General features: G+C 33.4%; 2 protein-coding genes across 5 annotated transcripts in view; one reads left to right on the top strand and one right to left on the bottom strand.

Annotated features, from left to right (window-relative positions):
* The window catches only part of LOC128889454 (unconventional myosin-Va), a 56,830-nt gene extending 47,171 nt beyond the window's left edge, over window positions 1-9,659 (top strand). For 2 of the 4 annotated variants that reach the window (XM_054147099.1, XM_054147097.1), the window contains 8 exons: window positions 993-1,179; window positions 1,285-1,311; window positions 3,491-3,689; window positions 4,494-4,587; window positions 4,736-4,789; window positions 5,783-5,950; window positions 6,750-7,708; window positions 8,633-9,659. In XM_054147099.1, coding sequence (XP_054003074.1) covers window positions 993-1,179; window positions 1,285-1,311; window positions 3,491-3,689; window positions 4,494-4,587; window positions 4,736-4,789; window positions 5,783-5,950; window positions 6,750-7,708; window positions 8,633-8,752 — 1,808 coding nt within the window. In that variant the 3' untranslated portion in view covers window positions 8,753-9,659. The remainder of the gene's footprint in view (window positions 1-992; window positions 1,180-1,284; window positions 1,312-3,490; window positions 3,690-4,493; window positions 4,588-4,735; window positions 4,790-5,782; window positions 5,951-6,749; window positions 7,709-8,632) is intronic. The other 2 variants (XM_054147098.1, XM_054147100.1) reach the window with 2 other exon arrangements.
* Window positions 9,660-10,377: 718 nt separating this feature from the next.
* Window positions 10,378-15,108, bottom strand: LOC128889470 (T-complex protein 1 subunit epsilon). Its single transcript, XM_054147135.1, has 7 exons — window positions 14,866-15,108; window positions 12,728-13,143; window positions 12,458-12,650; window positions 11,859-12,128; window positions 11,367-11,552; window positions 10,805-11,123; window positions 10,378-10,730 (listed from the first exon to the last, which is right to left on the bottom strand). The coding sequence occupies exons 1-7, from the start codon at window positions 14,971-14,973 to the stop codon at window positions 10,606-10,608; spliced, it is 1,617 nt and encodes a 538-aa protein (XP_054003110.1). The 5' UTR covers window positions 14,974-15,108; the 3' UTR covers window positions 10,378-10,605.
* Window positions 15,109-15,860: the final 752 nt, after the last annotated feature.

Below are 15,860 nucleotides of genomic sequence, written 5' to 3'. Positions count from 1 at the left end.
TTACGCATCAATTCATATTAAAATATGAATAAAGTTTGGCTTGGTTTCCTTATCAACAAAATATTGACTTTCGACGTTCTGACATGTATTTTCCCTTTTACCTTGCATATTCATGTATTAAGAAAGGCACTCAACAAATTTTATAGTAATCATTTATTAACAATAAGAATTCTATATTTTTTGTCTTTTTTCTTCGTATACTAAAAGGTTACATGAAATGTTTGGCTAATGTATGATGACTCACTTCAAGAATGCATAAAAATGATCATGGTAAAATGTGTGCTAATTCTTCAAAAATTATTTTTTCCATAAGTTTGGCCAAAAAGAATTATTCTTATAAAAAGTCTATGGTACTTGCTGCCTTGATAACACATCAAGTATGATCACAATTTTTGCTAAAATAACACATAAAAGGTCAGAAGAAGTAAAATTATTTTATTCATATTATTTAAAGCATACCAAGATATAAATCATACATGTAGTACAAATTATACAAATCAATTTATAAAAATTATACAAATCAATTATACAATTATACAAAGATTTTTCAGTTTTCTGTGCTCTATCGTGATACTGAAACAAACATTTTTTTCGACTCGCCATTTATAAACAAAGTAATTTTCTCCTCTCTTCGCTTATCTTTCATATGCATCGCTTTCTATAAGTGTCGACACCACTCTAAATATATTTTACAAATTTTCTTTCTACATAACACCGACTCATATTTTTTTATACATACTTCAGGATATATATCCCACATTTTTTCGTGCCATTTGAATGGAAAACTTCAAAGAAGTATGCATTTTTGACAAATTTTCCCTTGCGTGAATTTATCTTAATCGCCCACAAAGTTTGACAGAGTTACGACATACCCTTAGAGGGAACATCCGAGTACAAAGGATTAATTTTGATATTTTATTAAATCACGCGATCATCTTCCGAAACGCGACACCGACAAGGCAGAGGAGTGCGATACATAATTTTAATTATAGGGCAATTCGACGCGCTTCAGGAAGAGCTCGAAAGAAGAAGAGAGGAATGCATTCAGCTGCACAGCGTATTAGCAGACAATACGCGAAGAATGAAGAGTTTAGGCTCGAATTACGGCCGGGACGTGGATATCATAAACGAAGATGGAGAGCTAGTGCTCGCGTTCGAGACACAGAAGAAAATCAACAGGTAAATCGAGATCACTCGGGGTATACGAAATGTTTTTCTTTCTAAGAAGGAGAGCACCGTGTCTAATCGTCGTTTTGTCGTTTGTGCATGCACTTCAATTTTCAGTAAACTTAAGACAAAGGCCTCAAGAGAGTGAGTTGAGAAGATATTTTGCCCCGCGAATAGTCAGCGGTCTCGTTTAGTCATCTTGATACTGTTCAATCGGGAAAAATCACTGTACATGCTGAACTTATTTAATAATTAACATACTAGGGGCTGAGATTATTGGTGTCGGTCGAAAGGGCTTCAACACTCTTTATTTAAATTATGAATTTATCTCCTATTTCATAAAAGTCTTTCAGCAGATTTGTCTTTCTTCCTTATTGGTGTATAAGAAAAACAAGAGATGCACAGAAATCTCGTATTGCGAATATCTCTTTATTACGCAACGCATGATGGCCAAAATCTCTGAGAACATGGATTAAATTAATAGCGTTCCTTTTTATCTATTATTTATTATAGTCAGAACGGTTTTCGTGACTTTTGGAGTTGTAGAATTTGATTTTGATATTAATGTTTTCTTAGGGAAAGAACATTCTCTGTATGCCAATGGAATTTATGTTAAACATAAAAATGTTCGCTATTGCTTTCAAGGTGCGTGTAATATTTCGGTGAATACTAAGTAGTATAATTAAATGTTTATCCCTCAATGCGATGAACAATACATTGGATCAAAGCAAATGCTATTTCATGGACCAGAAAATATCGTTGTAAGGCAACTCGATCAATGCCCAAAGTTCGTTTCCTACGAGATAGTCAATCCTCTTTCTTTAAAGTATGGAATCAGAGATTAAATTTTACAAACGTATTTCAAAATCATATGAAGCAATAAAACCCTGAATTAATACTACCACAGTGCTTAGTTCCGCGAATTAATACATGAATGACTGAATATATTTAGAAACAATTGATATTTCCATACAAGTATACTTTATTTGAAATACTTATTTATTTACAACTAAATCTTGAACATAATGCTCTAAATACAATTTAATTATATTTACAATTTAGCTAATCTGTGATCATTTTAAGCTTATACAAGCTTTCCACTGTGTGTAGCATTATAATAGATTTTGAAGTAGGTACTGACTTTATACAAGTATATTGTTATAAATTCCAACGATGCAAGTGGGCTGCAAAATAAACTTTTTTACCCATCTTAAGAAATATCTAGAAAATCCATTTACGTACCCTTTTTTTTGTAGCTCTAGGTAAAGAGAGAAACGACAAAATATAAGATTACATTAGCTGAAAGAACACCTCTTAATACTTAGGAAATAGATTTAAGTAAATGTCTATCCATAAAAAAATATAATCAAATAAAGAACGTAAATTTCAGGAAAAAACATGATCGTTTGGAAACTGGACTTTTTTTTCTATATTCAAACATTCTAAGAAAAATTTCAGGTGTTTTTTGAAAATCAGTTCGCATGAAAATAGTTAATCTATAAGAATCTGTGATTAAAATTTCAAATTTGTCTTTAGTTCACGTTTTCGAAGATTTTGATCATTGGTTCCCTTTACGAGATCTTTTTCTGGCCATGACGAATAAATGTTCGCTAAAATACAGACAAAAATAATTATAAAATAACCAACTCAATATCAGAAGCTGATAAAGAATATAGAGAAAAGACGACCAGGACTGAATGTAAAAATTATATGGAAGTGTGAATATAAATGATATACAGAGAAAATATAAAGAGAGATAATATGTAAACATTAACAAGAACTTAGTTAAAGGAACCATTTAGAGTTCATAAAAGATACAAAATATTTTGCATGCACGTTAAATGGTTTCTTCAAATAAATTTTTTCCAATCTTTGTATACTAATCTCAGTTTATACTCTCTGTACTGTTTATATTCACACTTTTTATAATTTGTGCGCTTACTTTTGGTCACACTTTCCTATTTTAGTCGACATTTATTTGTCAATAGCTAAAGGAGAACCCACATAAGGGTCTAAAATGTCATGCAATAGATTTCATTGATCGATATGAATCTGTGAACTTCTTGTTGCTGAATTTTAATAAACGCTAACTCAAAAGCATGATTTTCTCAAAGTGCGTTGTACTTGACATATACCGATATCATTCTCAGCCCCTCACATATTAATCTGACATATTTGATATATACAAAATATGCCAAAGGAACATTGAATAAATGTTTGAAAGTACTTTAAATTCTCACGATTCTTTCGATTGAACAACTATTAAATTAGTTGACAAATTAGCAACACGTTAAACGATCATTTTTCGCTCTCTCTTTCAAAGACAATTAGAAGACGAGATCCAGATGAAGGAGAAAGGATGGCGGGAGCAGAGAAACGAATGGCGGGCGGAAATCGACAGGTTACAAGAGGAAATTGAGAAGCAACAGAAATTGCTCTCCGTGAATTTAAGCAAATCGCCGCAGACTCAAACCGAGGCCTATATGCAGTACGAAATTGCCCGACTGACGTCTGAAAATTTGGTAAAAATCCCACAAATCCTACATTTATTTTTCGTTCAATTAGAACAATACTTGTAATTATTTAATACGATTTCGGCAACACAGCCTAGGAAAGTTTGAATAAAAAATATATTTTCCATACAACTTTCGACTGCTCCTACAGTCATTTTCAGGACTTCTTTTATGTGTTCTAAGACTTACCGAAATTATATTGAGTAATTTATCAAAAGGGAGTCACACGAACAATGTAGTTTTGACAATCATTTTGACGATTTATTATTTACGTCACTTTGGCCATTCATTTGTGGCTACATTAAGTATAAGGAAATAGAGAAATATAGAAAATACAATATAAAAATATACGGAGATACAAGAACTAAAAGACTAATCCATGGTTATTTTTAATATGTGAATATTTGCATCTCATGAGCTTAAATAGATTTTCGTTTTATCAAAGAGAATACCAACGGTCTGGTTATTTTTAAAGACTAATAATTGTTAAAAATTAATGAACTAAAACAAGGTCCTAGTATATTATTAAATATGTATATAAACAATTACAATATAAATACGCAGAAATTCTTTAAATAAGTTTGGAGTACAATGATAACACTTTCACATTAAAAATAAGCATTGCCTCAGTTTTCTTCTTTCTTTGTGTTTATATATTTTTTATATAACCGGAAAGGATTCCACACGAGTAGTCAAAGCCTTAACTAGAAAATTAAAAAACATTGCAATCATTTACCAAAGAATAAAACAACAAATTCCATAATAATCTAATTTCAAGAGCAAAATAAATAATAAACATTCATTAAATTGCAGGAACTACAAGAGAAGTACGACAAAATAGCGGAAGAATGCAGAAAATTCAAGAGACAATGTAAAATACTCGCGAAACGTCTCCGTGATGCAGGCTGTGAGTATAAGTTGTTAAATATAAATATTAAAGATAGAATAAGTATTCAATGTTCTGTAGAGAATATTTATGAAAGAATTATGGTATAGCAAACAGTGAAGTTTGGGAATTGGTATTAAAATTGTATAATATTTCAATGCTTTCGAAGATGAGGGAGAGGATAAGGAACATAAGGATCAGCCTTATATTTCGAAGGGCGCCGGTGAGTGCGTGGTCCAGTGTTTCATTTTCATCGTACTTTACGCAGACCATAACTCACCCTAGCTCATAAATTAGCAATCATGTAATTCACGACGGAGTTCGAAAATGTAGGATGCTCCTAATTAAAACGATTAAAGTATGACAGTCTATACTATAACTAAGCAAGATGGAAATATTACATAAACATGCGTATATCCGAATCTATTAAAACAATTTTAAATAATTAACTTCATTAATTTAACCTGCATATGCACTCTTCTTTTAATGTATATATCATTCTCTGTTACTTTTCAATTGGTTAAGTTTGTTGTTGATGTTAAATCATTTAATTTAGTATAAATGTAAATACTCTAAATTAACGATAGGACTGTCGCTATCGATAATAATTTCTTTCGTTGTAATAATAGTGACAATAATAGTAATAGTAATAATAAACATATGTGCTTTCGCTTTTAGAAGGAGACTAGACTATTTCCGTTCACATTATAAAAATGTAGGATATCCATTCTTCGGATAGAACATAAAAATATTTTTAACTATTCCAATATTATATTTCATTATTCCAATTTTTACAAGAAACATGTATGATCTTCGCTTCTTGTTAGACAGGTAGAGAGTATATTATTTCTTCAATTATTTAAATAATGAATTACATAAACCATTAGCGACAGTGGTTATGAATTAATTATCATCAAAGATGAGTGGATTGAGGAGGAATCGATAAGATGTTTGCGTTATTATTCTTAGAAGAAAATCCAATTGTTTGGTGTCAAACTAGCACTGTCAATGGTAATAGATCGAAATGAAATAAAAAATTATTTCTAAACGTGTATTTTTATCATAACTATTGGATAAAGTTCCTTCCTGTTTACACAATATTTTCATCTTCTACTTATTCGTGGAACATATTGGCGTAGTTTAATGGTTAAATTGGGAATATCCTACATATCCAATGATAAAACACGACTCGAACGTTTTCTATTTTCAATTGTAGTGCTGGATAATGCAGAACCAACGAGCGATCCCGCGATATCTTCCACTAATAATTCAGCGGACAATGGAAGTAACATGCCCGTCGTTCGAAAGAAGGAAAGGGATTACGAAGGCATGATCGAGTGTCGAAAAGAGGATATCAATATAATCATACGTCACCTAGTTATTGGTAAATTCAGACTAACGTTCGATATTAAATTTATAGTTAGTCACCGAAGTCTATGTACGCTGTTTAAAATACAATATTATAGAGAATACACAAATTTTTATAATGCTACAGTGTTGTAAGTCATAGGGATGCAATAACAATACCATTGGTTATTCGAGAAAGAAAACCAATTATTTTCTCGGAAATAAGCAAAAGGTAATATTTATTTAGAAAGAGACTTTTGTCTCGGTTGAATAAAGCGATACTGCATATCTCAAAATGCGTATCGCCGTTGACGCAAAACGGATTTATTCGAGATCTAATCGAGATTTGAGAATCAGGGCTATCTATCGAGATTTGAGAATCAGGTCACCTTTACCGCACCGGCAATCATTTTATTGACATTTCAAGTTCCAAAGAAATTAAACCTAAAGAAACATTATTGCTGATAGATTTGCTGCGTGAAACCTAATCACGCCTCTCAAGTCACCTCTCGAGTGCAAAGGGTTAATATATTGGGCTGTCTGGAAAGTCGATGCCGATTTGTAGTAGGCGATACAGATCTGAATATATCGGAATGGCTGAAAACAAATAAAATGTGTACACTTCTTAAGAGGTGGAAAGGTTGTGGAACAAAATGGTACATATATAATTCAATAAATATACATAAAAATTCAAATATGCCTTTGAATTTTTCTTAAAAATAGGTTCGCAACAAATTGTCTTTCCGGACAATCTAATATTACGAGGGTGTACATAGACTCTTGTGACCGACTTTACACATTTTCAACTTAATTTAAGCTAAAACAATTTCTTGCAGACTTAAAACCGAGGGTTGCGGTGACGTTGCTTCCTGGTTTGCCAGCGTACATCCTCTTCATGTGCATCAGGCACACGGATTGCATAAACGACGATAAAAAAGTTCGAACGATATTAACGGCTTACCTGAACGCCGTGAAACGCGTGGTGAAAAAGCGCGAGGATTTTGATTCCAGCGTGCTCTGGCTCAGTAACACGCTGAGGTTATTGCACAACATGAAACAATACTCCGGAGACAAGCCGTTCCAGATCGAAAATACACCGCGGCAGAACGAACAATGTCTGAGGAACTTCGATTTAAGCGAATATCGAGTCGTGTTGAGTAACGTGGCGTTATGGATCTTCAATAACATAGTGACGAACCTTAAGGAGAGGATTCAGGCTCTGACGGTGCCTGCTCTTCTCGAACACGAAGCCATAACGGGCTTGAATTCTAATAAACCAGGACGACCTCGGTCCTCATCCATGGGAGAGGAGCCAGAGTCGACCCAACAAAAGCTAGACAAACTTCTGGACGAGCTTTCATCTGTATACAAAACTCTGCAGTACCATGGCGTCGATCCCGAGATCGTCGTGCAGCTTTTCAAACAACTATTCTATTTCATGTGCGCCAGCGCATTGAATAACCTCCTTCTGAGGAACGAGCTTTGCCACTGGACCAAAGGCATGCAGATTAGGTATAATTTAAGCCATCTGGAGCAATGGGGAAGAGATCGCCGATTGGAACCAGCCTCGGAAGCACTCCAACCGATTATCCAGGCTGCGCAGCTTCTACAAGCCCGTAAAACTGACGAGGATGTAAACTCTGTGTGCGAAATGTGCAACAAATTGACCGCAAATCAAATAATCAAAATTCTGAATTTATACACGCCTGCTGATGACTTTGAAACGCGTGTGCCCGTTTCGTTTATCAAGAAGGTGCAAGCTAAGCTGAGCGAGCGGGGCGAGAACAACGAACAAGTAAGTCTGAATAAGATATTTGAAGCTTTTACGAATCAATTCTTCGTGACACTAACTAAGGATTCCGGGTGTAAACCGTGTCCTTTGGATAAAGTACTCCAACGTTTTACTAGCATTGCAAGTTCTTCAAGCTTCTTCAGGGATCAATAATATACTGATATTGTGTCCGCTATACCGATATACCAATATCAGCGTGCCATTTTATCGATTCCTGAAGAAGCTACGTAGCTGAAATAATTAGGAAACGTTGAAGTATTTTATCCAAAAAACGCAGTTTACACATGTAAGCCACAGTTAGTATCAATGAAACTAAACAAGTCAACAGAATTAGGAATAAAGACACTCCATATTGGTCTTAACATCTTTGGAGACAAATTGTTCTAATAATAAAAATAATAGAAAATGATTTTTTTACTTCAAATATAAGTTTATACGAAACGTTTCGTCTAAAGTGGAATGTCTACCAAAAAAGTGGTTTTATAAAAGTTATTTGGTACAAAGGGAGACATTATATGGAGTAAATAATTTTGCTGTGAGTGAAGTGGTAGGAGAGATTTAAAAAACAAGTTAATTGTTTAAAATGAAATCTTACATATTATTATCCATAAAACGATACCAATTGTTTAGACAAATCGACCTATCATACGAGTTCATTTACAATAAAATTATTTACTGCATATAATGTCACAGTTTATATCAAATACAACTTTTGTAAACATACATTGCCAAAGGGTTAAATTGTTCTTGAAAGGAGCTCTCAACATCAACTGAAACGTAGAAGTAAACTACTAAATCATCTCACCACTTTTGATCTTAAAATTAATAAGAACTGTCTTTATTTCTAATCAAGCTAATTCGTATATATATTTTTATCATCTAATGTAATACGTGAATGAAAACTGAATGGAGAATATTTCTTTTTAGTTGCTGATGGATCTGAAGTATTCGTATCCAGTAAGATTCTCGTTCAATCCATCCGACATACGATTGGAAGATATCGAAATACCAGAAGTACTTCATTTGCCCATGCTCAAGAAGGTGTAATCTTAGTAATTGAGAAATTTAGAGGCCCCGCTGCGCATGTAACTTTTAGTTGAGTAACCGTCTAACGAGTAATAAAATTCGCATAGCCTATTTATTAATGAACAACGAGGGAAGTCAAAGAATTAACGACGTTAATTATTTTGAACGAGTTAGATAACGCATCGAGCGGGTCATCGATATATGTATCATGTTTTATATGTTTTTTTTTTACTCGAGTAATTTGTATTTTACGATGCATAATTCCTATTCGTATCGGCATGAAACAATGTCTATTTAAAGCATACGTTCCATGAGTGATAAAAGAAAAAAACGTATTTTTCGTTGTTCTAAACGTATGATATACGTCGAGACTCGAGGACGATGTCAATGTGTATAAGGCTCTGCTGGAGCTTGCAATTCATACATCCGAATTGGATTAGAATTATTACAAATAATGGGTGGTGAAATAGAAAGGCGTAAGTATGCGCGATGAAATGAAGTGCCGAATTCTCTATTGAAAAATATAGAAGCGTTGTTATCGAGATTAAAAGAGGTTTAAAGCAATGCGTTGTTTTCTCGACGTTGTTAGTCTATCAAAAATTGTTATGAAAAATATTGCAACTCCAAGCAGTAACTTCATGCGTGCAATATTGGTAATCCATTGGGGGATGTGTACTTAATATGTAAAAAGGAAATGTGAGGACGAGATATAATGTTACGTTGGGATAGATTGTATATTTTGTGATACGAGAAAGATTAATTACGAAATCGATTCTCAGAGGCCGGGGACAGAAGATACGCGAGAAATGAGCAGGAGAGAGTAAGACAGAGGTATATATTGTTGTTATAATATAATTTATAAATATGTACAAGCGATTGTATTTTGTGCCATTTTATTAGTAGAACGTAATCAAATTCTGTTTCCTAAGTTGACCTGAATTTACGTTTACGCTTTACGAATACATTCTACAATACTAACCTTTTCTAAACGAAAACCCTTTACCCTGGATTGTATATACAGAGAGAAGAATCTGTTAACACGATTATACCTTGACTCGATGTGACAAATTTATTTGTTCCTACAATGAAAATAAAGAAATCGTTGATGGAAAAACGTACCTTGTTCAATTTACATGTAACTTTATATGTATGGATTTGGTTCGTCATGTCATGAAATACTAATAGAGAAAAGTTTTTGAAAACAAAACGTCACGTTGATCAAAATAGGAGTGAATTTTTAACGAAACTAATGATGCTTCAGCTTTTTAGGACCTCAACAGTTCTTTAATTGTTGATTTTTTAATTTATTTACTATTAAGTAAAGAAAAAAAAATGTTTCTGTTCTTACAAAATGGCGTAGTTCATGTAAATAACCTCTTAATCTATTCCGAATTTGTTTTCGCAAGCTATTTTATTAATAAAGTTTTCCCATATAAAAGTGTGTATATACTATATTTTTTTATATGAAGGTTCTCAAAACTGAGTCGCACATGTTTCCTTATAATTAAATATCCAACACAGTCACAAACCCGTAGTGGTAAAAATCCAATGACGAGATAAAGAGAATGATAAAAATGTTTTATATTTGTCTTTCATAAAATATTTTAGAAAAAAATACCTCTGATAAATCTAGATCCTTCGGTGAGTAAAAGTGAAACGAATTTATTCATATTTTATTACAATAGTATTATATAAATTATCATTGTGGAGTGTTTCGACGTCAGAAATTGTATCAAAGTTAATGAAATTTAATGTACCTTTTAATTAGAAATACGATTGAAAGCTCAAAGCAAACGAAGTGACACGTATAATTAAGTGTAATTAATTCTCTTCGTACAATAATTCATAGTTGTAGCAAGAAATATGTAATTTTTTTAGGCTGCATCGCTCATTGAACGTATATCATCAATTTTAAGTATCATTTTCACCAACTGAGTGGCCAACACAATTTGTTGAGTTTTACTGTTCAAACTCTCGATAACGTGTTGTTCTTTCATATCTGTAATGTTTATAAATTATTTATTACCGTTAGGCGAAACTAATAACAACAATAATAGTATGATCGATACGTACCGGAAGTGCCGCGATTCAAACAATCGACGCCAAGAGCACTGTTCTTCTCAGCTAGTTGACGTGCTTTAAGTTCAGTCATCGTATCGACAGGGGAAAGGCCAGCATTTTCAGCAAGTGCCATTGGTATAGCATCTAAAGCTTCCGCGAACGCACGGAAGGCATACTGTTCCAAAGATGAGATACGATTGCATTTTTCTTCGCATGCAAGGGAGCAGGAAATTTCGGCCGCGCCTCCGCCGTATACAATTTTTCGACATTTGAACACATTGCGAACCGTACAAAGTGCATCATGAATGGCTCGTTTTGCTTCTTCGATAATCTTGAAATAAAGATACAGATATCTTAATAACTTATACGTCTACCGATAAAACATAATTTGTAATGTATAGAGTTGTAGCACTAGCAATAATTTGTCTTCAATTTCATTTATAGAAATTGAAAAACAAATTGAATATTGCGATGCGTTGCTTTTGCAAGGTGTCTGGACAGTTAGGTACATGTGTATACCGCTGAAATTCTCCTTGCTTATGGTTTGCTTTACAGAGAAAATAATTTAAATTACCATCTTATTACCGCCGCGAATGAAAATAGTTACTGCTCGTGAATTCTTGCACTTTTGGATAGAGAGCATTCTATCCTTAGTAGTACCAAATTTCAGTTCCTTGACGACGCCTGCGTAGCCAAGTTTCTCCGGTGTCAATTCCTCGAAGCGTGGAACGATACGACCACCCGTTGCAATAGCAATTAGCTGAAAAAATTCGTCGCTATTTTACCGCGTCTAATATTTATTTTTACGTATTTAAAAAAATGTGAAACAAAGCCCTCAGATCTCATAATCATTGGTCATAGGAGCCACTGTAAAAGACAGATTGTCAACTAACATATTTAAAGAAACTTGATTTTCGTTCTTGCAGAAGAAAACAAATGCGAAGAAAGAATTGAGATTTCTAAAATTATATTATTCGGTATATCTAGACTTCTACCCTCCTCCATTGCGCTTTGTCATCATCGGGCAAAGAAAATTGTAGTTACAGTGAACGCAAATACAACTTACTTCAATTTCCGGACCGCCAACCCATCTGACAGCAGGCAACTCATTCTGCAGGAGAAGGTAATTGGCCTCGTCGTCGAATCCCCACTGACAAATAGCAAGTGTCGCACCTGCATCTTTGACCATTTTCACCATTTCCGTGAATTTCTCCCGCTCATATTCACGTAAAGCTTTATAGTCTTCAACGGAAGTAACATCTAGCTTGTGTTTTGTTTTTGGTTTGGGCGGTTCAAATGGACATGTCAAAATGGCTAGCTTGACATCTTTCAATTCCTAATGTAATATACATTCTTTTAATACTAATTTCATTTATCAAAATTAACTACTAAGCACATACAATTATTATCCCATCAGCTCTCATAATCTTATGATCATTGAAGCCACTGTAAAGGTCAGATCATCGTAGTTACTTTAATATCAACATTAATTTTCCAGTGGTTAACAAGATAACCAAAGGAATAGTTTGAAGTTGTAAACAGAAAGTAAACTAGACAGATTTTCTGAACCTTTACCCTTCTCTGTTTGTTTTTGTCATCATTGGGAAAATTAATATATTTATTGAAAACAATACAAAAGATGTACCAAATCATAGCTATTCTTACCTTAGGCATTTGAGGATGACTGAAGTCCTTATCAATAACAACACCACGAACTAAAATAGTGTCTTCTAATCTACCTCCAACTTTTCCTTCTACTTTTATAAGTTCAAAATTTACATCAGGTGGATTTTCGGTTGAAACTGCAAACACAGCCTCTACAGCTATTTCTGCCATTTGCCTATTAAACTTGTTGATGCTAGAAAATAACAAAGAAAATATTGCTATGCTATATCTACAATAAACACACGAAAATATAAAATTCCTTCTTATTACATCTTTGAACCAAGACTGGTCATAGCAAGTTTGATGTATGTTTCACGATCAGTCACAAAGTCTTCTGCGATACTTTTCAGATGCTCTGTTGCACATCTTGCTGCACTTTCAAAACCATCCGCTATTCTAAGTGGATGAATTCCTTTATCTAACAGTTGTTCTGCTTGCTCTAACATAGCACCAGCTAATACTACTACTCCGGTAGTACCATCTCCAATTTCATCATCTTGGGATTGAGATAATTGCACCATTAATTTGGCAATTTCATGATCTACATCCATGTTCTTCAAGATAGTTGCTCCATCGTTTGTTACGGTAACATCTCCATCGGAACTTACCATTAACTTATCAAGACCTTTTGGTCCCAAAGAAGTTTTAAGAATATTAGCCACATTACGAGCTGCTAAAATGTGTGACTGAAAATGAAAAATTACTTAATTATTATATACATAAATATACATACAGTAAGTCACAAGAGTATTTACATAGTATGTTTGCAGACAGCAAATGGTTGATATGTTTTTCAGGATAAATATTACATTTTGTAAATGTTACACTGTATTAATTTCTGATTGATACGAATTTAAATAAACGATGGACAAACTATTGATCACAGAAGTATTCTTACTACACATAACATGAATGCACAGAATTAAAATATTTATAAATTTGACCAACCTTAACTTTCAGTCTTCTCCAATACAATACACTCTACATGAGAACCCAATTGTATAATATTGCCAGAAATAGTTAGTGTCAAAAGTGGGGTGAGAAAAGTGAGCGAAGTTTCCTTTATAGAAAGAAAATTAATCTGTAAATAGTATAATAAAGGAAAGTTTATTAAAAACTTGCAAATTTGAGAAATAGAAGTATGTCTATAGAAGAATGTATGATTAAAAATATAAAATCAAATGAATCCATGACAAACAAACAATTCAATAAACATAAAAAGAAATAACTTGCAATGAGAAAACTTAAGTTTTCTGTCTTAAGAAAAATAGTTACACACCATGTAATATGACTACGCATCCCATTGTCAGATACAAATATGGTAGATGACTTCCACACATTGACTCTAATGTTTTTTATGCTCAGTATATATTCCATACCAAGAGTCTCATATGTTGTTGTAGAATAAGAGGTTTAACATTTAGACTTAGCAAAAAATATGCTGATATATAATAGTAAATTTGCCATGTTTGATTATAATAAATATACTTTAATATAGAAAAAGTCAAATATGGAGCTGATTTAAAAATTTGACAAACACAAGTGAAACATAGGGGCATATTCATCATGTCACAGGGATATATGGTTGCATATACTTTCTTAGAATAAGTATTCTAAATATGTAACTCATAACATTATCACATTGTATAAGGGACTGCTTACCCACCGCACAAAAAGTAAAATTGATTTCGGTTGTTTGGTTACATCGGTAAACATCAGTTAATCATTATATTCGTTTACTTAGGAGTATTCTGATATTGATGTGTTTTAATCAGCTAAAATCAACTATGTTGACTACTATAATGCTTGTTGCATTGAATATCTGATGCAAAAATTATATTTAAAAAGTGTTTAGGTTAATCAAAAGCATAATTAATATAATACATTTATATCAATGAGGATACTGTAACGTTACTTTATTTAAATATATCAATGATCTGATGTCACTAATTCAGGAAGAACGAATACTTCTGTGAGCCATTGCATCTTACAAAATGTAACAGTTTAATTGAAATTAATGAATTTTCATGATTCTATTGGAGTATCCAGTGAAGTCAGATTTCCTTATATGGTCAAAAACAAATACACCTATCAAAAGCCGCACATTTCCTCAAACCACCAGAGTATCTATTCTAGGTAAATAAATTGCTTTTTTAATGTACATTAAAATAACAATATGCATAATTTTAATATAAAAAATATTTCTTAAGTAATGTTTTCCCAAATAATTGCCAAGCCCAAAACGACGCCATTGCTTGCGGTTCACGTGTTCGATCCGCAAGACACGTTAATAAAAATTCTGAACTCACGAGTCCGACAGAATCATGAATACAAACGCGATAAAAACATTGTAATGGTTTTGAAGTAACGAGCTCGAAAGAAATTACTAAATAAGAAAACAAATTTACCTTAATCGCATTAACGCCGGTCAACCTCTTCTGTTTCTCCTGATCACGAAGAATAAGAAACGGCCGACCATATTCGTCGAAGGCCACAGAACCTGGTATCGCAGTCATTATGCTTACCAGTTCGTCGCGTACACTTTATATTTGCGACGCGAGCAAGGTAGCGTCAATTTTTACTAAATTACGTTCCTTCGTCAACAGAAATGTATGGACTACCTTCTTGCCTTTAACGGAAATGTGTAACGCCATCTACTTATCTACTCTAGAATATTCGAGATAAAATGGCGGTGTCACAGCCCCATGCCATGCACAGACCAGGAATACACAAGATTTATGATAGAAGGGACACTCACGTGGAAATTGTGACTCTTTTTAATGACACGTTGAACCTTCAGTTGAAGTTATCATTTGTTGTCACAAACTGATAGAAAAGTATTCTGTTTTCTAGATCAACTATGAAAAAAGCTTTTGTGTGATCTATAGTTGCAGAAATCAAAGTTATAAAATACATTTGTTGTTATTTTTTGTGGAAGTGCATATCTAATGATGCACTGTTACTTTTGGAGAAGTATATTTGTTCAGGAAAATGTAAATAATATTCTTAAGAAGACAAAAAGAAAAAATATAAGGTTGCACAAGTCAGTTAAGAAGAGGCCAAGTTTACGTACGTACATACTATACATTTATATAGTCAACTTATTGTCGACTTATACAGGGTGTCCCAAAAATGTTGTAACACATTAAAAGAGGTGGTCGGGAGGTGATTTGAAATAACTTTTTTCTTAGCGAAAATGTTGTCCGAGGCTTTGTTGAGGAGATATTAACGGAAAACATTGACTAATCAGAGCGCGCGTATATCGTTGGAGCGGCCGCGGTAGCCTATGAGCGCGGCCGCCTAGCGCGTAGCCTACGCTCCAACGGTATACGCGCGCTCTGATTGGTCAATGTTTTCCGTTAATATCTCCTCAACAAAGCCTCGGACAACATTTTCGCTAAGA

Source organism: Hylaeus anthracinus, unplaced genomic scaffold (assembly GCF_026225885.1).
Source record: "Hylaeus anthracinus isolate JK02 unplaced genomic scaffold, UHH_iyHylAnth1.0_haploid 11997, whole genome shotgun sequence".
In the NCBI taxonomy this organism is placed as follows: domain Eukaryota; kingdom Metazoa; phylum Arthropoda; class Insecta; order Hymenoptera; family Colletidae; genus Hylaeus; species Hylaeus anthracinus.
This window is presented reverse-complemented; position numbering and strand designations above follow the sequence as displayed.

Excerpts from the sequence above, each read along its gene's own strand:
- LOC128889470 (XM_054147135.1), bottom strand. The coding sequence starts at position 14,973 with ATGACTGCGATACCAGGTTCTGTGGCCTTCGACGAATATGGTCGGCCG. Across the intron at positions 13,144-14,865 it reads CCGGCGTTAATGCGATTAAG|TCACACATTTTAGCAGCTCG; the intron begins GTAAATTTGTTT and ends TTTCATTTTCAG. Across the intron at positions 12,651-12,727 it reads ACCAGTCTTGGTTCAAAGAT|CATCAACAAGTTTAATAGGC; the intron begins GTAATAAGAAGG and ends GTTATTTTCTAG.